The sequence below is a fragment of the Limulus polyphemus genome, unplaced genomic scaffold (genome assembly GCF_000517525.1).
Source record: "Limulus polyphemus unplaced genomic scaffold, Limulus_polyphemus-2.1.2 Scaffold137, whole genome shotgun sequence".
NCBI classification, from domain to species: domain Eukaryota; kingdom Metazoa; phylum Arthropoda; class Merostomata; order Xiphosura; family Limulidae; genus Limulus; species Limulus polyphemus.
In genome coordinates this window covers 1-7,862 of record NW_013665747.1, presented here as the reverse complement: position 1 = coordinate 7,862, position 7,862 = coordinate 1, and the positions used below count along the sequence as shown (strand labels likewise).

General features: G+C 36.0%; 1 protein-coding gene across 2 annotated transcripts in view; it reads right to left on the bottom strand.

Moving 5' to 3' along the window:
- Positions 1 to 5,960, bottom strand: part of LOC106474188 (phosphoserine aminotransferase-like) — a 35,671-nt gene extending 29,711 nt beyond the window's left edge. The window contains exons 1-2 of one of the 2 annotated variants that reach the window (XM_022379478.1): positions 5,893 to 5,960; positions 4,092 to 4,152 (exon numbers count right to left, since the gene is read on the bottom strand). In XM_022379478.1, coding sequence (XP_022235186.1) covers positions 4,092 to 4,095 — 4 coding nt within the window. In that variant the 5' untranslated portion in view covers positions 4,096 to 4,152; positions 5,893 to 5,960. The remainder of the gene's footprint in view (positions 1 to 4,091; positions 4,153 to 5,892) is intronic. The other variant, XM_013934883.2, reaches the window with a different exon arrangement.
- Positions 5,961 to 7,862: the final 1,902 nt, after the last annotated feature.

Sequence of the window (7,862 nt, the reverse complement as noted above, 5' to 3'; positions counted from 1 at the left end):
CAACTCTTGGGCTACTCTTTTATCAACGAATAGTGGGACTGACCGTTACGTTATAACGCCCCAACGGCTGAAAGGGCGAGTCGAGTGCCTTAACCACCTGGCCATGCCGGGCCTAACTAGTAGTGGAATGATCACACTTTATACTTATCCGTGTTAGCAAATTTATTCTAACATCTCAACAATAGCCACTGATTTGCAATATAAATTAACTTGTAATTATACCAGATTAATCTTATGGGAAAAATGTAACGTATTTAAGTTTCTTTAATGCGAATATTTAGTGTAGCCACATTTGGGATTTATAATATCTTGGCATTTATGTAGCATTGTTTTTGTATATTTTCTCAAAGTCTTTGGTGTAATATGATTCCATATTTCTCCAAGCTGAGTCTAGTATTTCTTTAGCACAGTTGGAACTTCCGTTAAGCGTTTTGTTCCATAATGTTTAGGTCTGGACTTTGTAACGGGCATTCCATTCGAACCACCCTAAATGTCACGTTAATGTAGCCTATATAGAGTGTAAAGTTTAGTATACTCTAATCCCTTATAGTGATGGCACACGACGAAACAACACATTCGGCATGCAATGCTGTTTGAATACAAGAAGGGAAACAACGCCTCTGTAGCCACAAAGAATATCAAAGAAGTTAATGGAAATGTTTTGAACGTTCGTAAGTGTCAACGATGGTTCAGCAAATTTCGTTCAGCTGACTTTAACCTTAAAAACTGTGATGGCAGGGGCCGACATGTTGGAATTGATAATGATGATCTGAAGACGCTTGTTGAGTCTAACCCAAGGCAACACACTCGTGAAATGGCCCTGAAATTGTATGCCTCTCATGAAACAATACGTAAACATATAAGGAATATGGGAAAACTCCATAAAGAAGATGTTTGGATGTCTCACGAACTCTCTGATGATCATCGTTTCCAATGCGTGAACGTTGCTTCGTTTCATCTGGCGTGTAATGCGCGTGAACCATATTTGGACAGAATTGCCACCTGTGATGAAAAGTGAATTATCTATGCGAATATTAAACGCTAAAAACAATGGCACAGTCCTAGACAAAAAAACACTTCCGACCCCAAAACCTGGACTCCATCCGCAGAAAGTGATGCTTTGCATTTGGCAAGACATCAAAGGAGTAATTCATTTCGAGCTCCTCAATCCACAGTGAACTGTCAATGCAGAGATTTATAGTCAGCAACTGGAACGTTTTAATCAAGCCCTTCATCAGAAACGCCCTTCACTCGTCAATCGTCAATCGGTGTTGTTCTTCTCCACGACAATGCACGTCCACATGTGGCACGTTTGACGCAACACAAGGCTATGAAGTTGGGTTGGAAAGTTCTCCCCCACCCACTATATTCTCCAGATATGGCACCATGAGATTACCATCTTTTTCGTTCGCTGCAACACCATCTTAATGGGAAAACGTGTGCAAATGTGGAAGGTGTTAAAGAGGACATCGACATGTTTTTTGCTTCAAAACCAATTGATTTCTGTAATCAGGGCATTAACAACCTGATTGTAAGATGGAAAAGCATCATCGATAAGAATGGAGTCTATTTCATTACTAAATGTTTTGTTTGATATACAAGTTGTTCGGGTTTTTTCATCTAAAACAAGCGACATTAATTTCTTGACGACCTAATATTTTGAGCTTTGTTAATCTGCCAAAATGAGCTCGAAACTAAGTTTGAAGTGTGTGTGTTTGTTTGTATGTAATTAAGCACAAAGCTACACAATGGGCTATCTGTGCTCTGCCCACCACGGGTATCGAAACCCGGATTCTAGCGTTATAAGTCCGCAGACATACGCTGTGCCACTGGGGTGTGTGTGTGTGTGTGTGTGTGTGTGTATGTCTGTGTTTGTAGTCATTATCTTCTTGAAATGAGAATTTCTACCCAATAAGCTATGGGTTATGCTGATCCATGATTCCATCAGTTTTTTAAAGATAAAAATTGGAGACGGCTCAAATAGGCAACGAAGAAAACTGTTACAAGTTTAAATCTGAAGACTTACCGCTGTCCCACCAGGGGATAAATAATAACTAACATCTTTGCTATATTCACTTTGCACAGCAAGGGATTTCTTGTTGTTTCTCTTCTCAAAACGCTACATTCCTGTTCTCGAAACAGTAAATCTTGAAACTTCATCTATGCATGACTGTTAATTCCACAGGCAAAGTTTTTTTTTTTTAGTTTTTCTTGGGTTTCTCAGGGGACTGTTTTATTTGTTTTTTAGGTCCCTTTCAAGGCGCCTTTTCTCCTTCCCCTGACTTGTCAGGTATAGTAGGACTGGGTTTTCTTGTATCTGTCCAAATGTGTACTTCACAGTACTTGGTAGGCAGTCGAGTATTTGTGCAGTTTTTCTTAATCTCGAACCAGCATCATGTCAAGATTTGACTCTGACTCCAAAGAATGTTAATTCTTTCTGTTTGGGCATTTCACTGTCAACATCACTATAGGCTTACTGTAATGGTCGATATTCTTGAACAAATCGACCATCTCCATAATGTCATATGCAAATAACTTCAACGTATAAATACAATTATATTTCGATGAAGACCACAAAATACAAAAGTTGTGTCACGAATGAAAGAATACAAGGAATTAACTGCATTTTCATGAGATCGCGATGGGAATTGGTCAAAGTCAGCGAGCAATCACTAGCATGCAAATTCATGAAAAACACAAAAACCCAGTCACGTCCGAGTAGGACAGTTTCTGCATGTCAAGAACGTCCAAAACCAACAGGGTGGAATTTTAATGTTGTTAGAAAAAGTATGAGAATGGCGCATGTAAAATATCCGTTACTGTTGCAGAGTGGGTTCACCACGTGTGTCCCAATAATATCAGAAGATATCTTCATAGCATGGGCTAGTACGACAGTGTAGCTAGATGGAAGCCACTCCTCACTCCAGGCAATGTCATACGTTGACAACAGTGGGTTTCTAGCATAGTACATTGCCCTTCTGCCTTTTCTGACACTGTAATTCCGACGAGTTTAAATTAATACAATTATCAGACAATGAACATGATGTTCAGTTACCAGCGTGGTTATATAGTGTTAATAGTGTATTAGTAACCTCGTTAATTTTCAATAGTCATTGTAAATTACATAGCTTTTGTTTGTTGGTCTGCTATTAAGTACAAAGCTGCACAATGGGCTACCTATGCTGTGCCCACTGCGGGTACCAAATTCCAATTTTTAGAGTTATAAGCCCTCAGACTTACCATTAAGTAATAGTTAATAATAGATATCTAAACAGTTTATTTTATGTTTATGGTGGATTGGATTTGTCATAACCCTACTTACTTGTTCAGTGAACGTACTTTACAAATGTGATGAAACAGAAAGTTATGCTTCTCTGTACATTGTTTATGGCGTAGTAATCGAAACTGGAATTTCAAATGTGAATGGCGCTTATGCGAATGTTAGCTAAACGGCCAGATCAGAGACTATAGGGTTCAGGTGTAGCCCTCCTTAATACTGAGCTACTGAACAAAGGAAGACAGACAAACAGTAGCACCCGCCACCATAAGGGCTTTATCCGGCTCTTTGAATTGAATAAAGAAATTGATTGTCATTTTATATGGAGGACATAGTTAAAAGTGAAAAACATGTTCAGCGTCACCACGTCTTTAACCCTGGACCCTTCGATACGCAACCCGACACGCTAACCACGAACCACGTCATTCCTATTATGACGTAATAAACGATACTATTAAAAAATGTCAAACAAATATTGTTAAATAACTCCATGTAGGCTGTAGTGAAATTAAAACACTGTAAATTGTGCAACACTTTATCAATTTGTAAATTTTTCATTCAAGAAAAAAACGTATTAAAAATAGTAAACAAGAAACATTTCGTAACACTGCAAACTCTTCACGCTTCAATAAGGCATTATTTTATAATAATCAACATTATGTACATAGGTACATCGAGGGGGCGATTAAAAAACACAGTGAGGATAACCATTTGATAAAATAACAACAATAACACATCAAACTTCATTTATCCATTGTGAATGTCATAAAATGATCGAGCTGATTTGAATGTTGTTTAAAGTCTCCATACTTACCCATGACACTGACACCATGATCTTGGTAATGAACAAGTTCGTCCTGCGCAGTCTCCAGCACCTACATGAAAATTCGAATTATTTCGGAAGTTTTTGGTACAGAAAAATGCAACTGAAAAAAAAAATGTATACAAATACATAAAACTTGAAAAATTGGAAATTTCTGACAGATATTAATCGAAGAGAACACAATACAAATCTATAAAAACTGCGCACGCATAAATAAAACAGAACCATACTATCAGAATTTATTAATTTGTAGAACAAAATATACACAATGAAATCCGCTCAATTTTTATTTATCAAAACTGTGCTTGGTGATAGCTAGTGAATCTAGAATGTTAAGAGCAGGCAAACTGTTGACAATAACTATACTACCATTGACACTGTGAGATCAATTAATACATACTATGTTCGTAAGTTATAACGAAGGAAGAATAAAACGATCCTACATACAGTTAAATTGTTATATGTATATTGTGAATATTAGGTATGCGAGTTGTTTAGAGATAAGCTTATATATGGCAAATTGGTCATACGCATAAAGTGAATATTATATGTGTGGATTTTCAAAGATTAAGCATTCATATAGAAAGTCATCACGCACTTGCAGTGAAGACAGACAGCAAGAAAGGAAAAACAATACGAGTCAGCTCAATAAGCTGTGATTTTCTAAATAAAAAAAAAGGTAAAAGAGCGATAGTAATTATTTACTGTTCTTATCCACTCGAAACATTTCTAGTGTGCTGAAATGTGTACATTCATTTTATGTTTGTAGTATTGGGCAAGTATACCCATAGATGGTAAAACAGCATGTGGTGAATGGTTCGATCTTTAACTCTAGCATTGAAAGCACTTTAGCAGTGTAACTGTTCTCCCACTGTGTTTAAATCTCCCATGAGCACCACCAAATGCCAGATCGAATAGTGGAATTTAATCACGGCTCTTATAAGTACCCATGTCCCCAAAGTACAGAGCATAATTTTTGATATTATAACCATCATTTTAATTTGATATTATTGTAATGCGGATTCTAAAGAATGCTATTTTGTTATGTGTTATTTGGTGATGTGTGGTAGAGAGGATGCTTTTTATATCTGCGAGTCTTGTGTACACTTGATCATTCGGTGTATTACCATGCTTGTGTCCCTGGGCTGTCCTGTAAAATGTACATCCAGTCTAACCATGGACTGCGGCTTTCAAGCAATTTCACTGAATCATGTTGTAAATTTTTAGTTGCATTAAAGTTAACTTAAAGCCAGTTTGAGGACAAGCACTTGTTAAAGTAATTTATTACCGGTACGGTAGTAGTCTTTACCCCACCAATTGCAAAATTTTATACAAATCAACACTTCTCATTTATGAAGACATTTGGATATACATACTAACAGCTATTACACTTAAAAGAAATGTATCAGTCCATTTAAGTTCGATTGGAAAATGTGTTTTAAGTTGGACTTACCAAGGTCACCCATTGACCCACAAACATTTACCTAGGCAATCACCAGCATTATCATACTAAATCACATAAATGTATCCCACCTGACTGGAAGCAACTACAATTATTCTTTTACATCACTGTAGCATCGCTCCTAATAATATCAGTAAAAATCGTCACGGTTGTTTGTTTTTTAGAGCAAAGCCACGTTAGGCTATCTGATATGTCCACAGAGGGGAATCGAATCCTGGATCTTGGCGCTGAAAGACCGTAGACTTACTGCTGTCCCACCGAGATAGAAAAATCGTTATGATAAGTCTTACTTTCACCGCTATAATATACATTTTATAACTAAAAACTTACGTTTTGCTAACTTTTGATCTTTCGAAATTCAGTTGAGGTCAAATGTTGAGTTCAGACTGAGGTGTTACTGTTTCTTTCTGTAGATTGTTCCCTCACGGAACTAATGCATTGTTTCATGTAATAGTTGTTTATCTATTTATAGAGGACTACATTGTGATTCACATGTAACCGAGACACTTCCGCATAGTGATGCTCGCTTTCCGTTTAGTCAGCTATACAGGAAGTGTGTATTTTGAATGCCATTTTGGCACTTTCCTGTTAGATTCATTCAAACATTTGAGTAATACGGCTCATGTCGTGTTTGTGGTGCAGTTCGATCCTTGTTCTGCAAACTGCTGGTCGTCAACAGAGACGGACTGGATTCTAAAATTCTACCGGGAGTAAAACCTAGAGGGAGCCCACAAATTTGTCATAAAAATACATAATTAAGAAATATATGTAACTTAATGTTAAACCATTAATCATACAAATTTCACATGGTCAGTAATTTTGAAAACACAGGGGAGACCTTCACAAGACAGGAGATAACGTCTTCATCAGGAATATTGTCAAATAAATCCTTATCGACGTACATCATTATTGGTGGAATTAATACAAGTGTTAATTTAAATGTTAATGTAATGGCAACAGAGAAATAACTAAGTCTCTGTGGTGACAGAGAATTAATCTATTTTTGTACTTTTCCAAGGGGACCCAGGCCACCAGACTTTTCTCCAGTGTCTCGTTGAGCCAGTCCGCGCCTGGTGTTGTACATTTTATCTTCATTTTAATTCATGTGAAGTTTCCTTTAATCTATTTTAATTCTAAATAAAGTTTATCTCGTTTCTTTTGAATATTCTTTTCCTTACAAAGCAATAGTCCTACTATTGCTATAGACGATCAACATTTGGTTCAGACATTATTCTGTTTTCGCTTTGAATATAATAAATAATCTTATTCAGATATCAACACTGTTTCTCGTCACTTTCGTTCCATCTGCAACAAATCGCTCCACACACCCTTCCACGTTTTAAACCCACGAAACCCTAGTTTTTGCGGAGAACGAGTGGCAAAGTTTATTCAACAATTATACAGTAACATGACATTTTACTGAAGTTACAGCATCGCCAACAAATAAAAACATGATCAAACTGGTAAGATACGTTTGTGTATATTTACAGGGATATTTATACCATACCTGAATTGGTTTATTGAGCAGAAAGGGAAGATACATAATTTTTTTTTTTCAGTGGAGGGTTGTAACACTGTTTTATGTTTCCAACATGAATATTTGTTATTTTTTGTCAATTGATAACGGGTACCTTACCTCAAAAGATAACCAACCTTTACATCAAAATAATAAATACCGATTAAAACAGATTTAATGTATTATAAAAATGTTTTTTAAAAGCTTTACAAGAACTTTAAAGTAAAAACAGTATATTACAAGTATAAAAAAACAACTTTAGATTTTATAAAGACAAGTATGGATCGATATATACGTAACCTAACTAGCTATAGTAAAACAGGAAGTTTTAACGCTACAAAAGAGTATTGAAAAAGAAAGTCAAAACTTGGCTCAGACAAACATAATTACAGTGATTTAACAAAGTAAGGATAATTTTTGAAAGTTTTAAAACAATTTTTGTACTTTGACTCTCTTGTTCCAATATTCTTGTAGTATTAAAACTTTCTATATTACTAAATCTAGCTAGGTTACGTATAAATCGATACTTACTTGTCTTTATAAAATTTGATTTTTTTTGTATTATACTTGTTTGTTTCTTCTTTATTAGCTATGTCTTTGTGTGCACCAGCAATACCAAACGTGGGACGCACGTATACCCGATTCGATTTTATTATTCATCAGGAACACTACCAACCTATCCTCAAATCTAATTATATGCGCGCACACACATATACACACAAATACCCCCCACCACACATACACACACAAACTACCCCCACTATATATATATATATATATATAT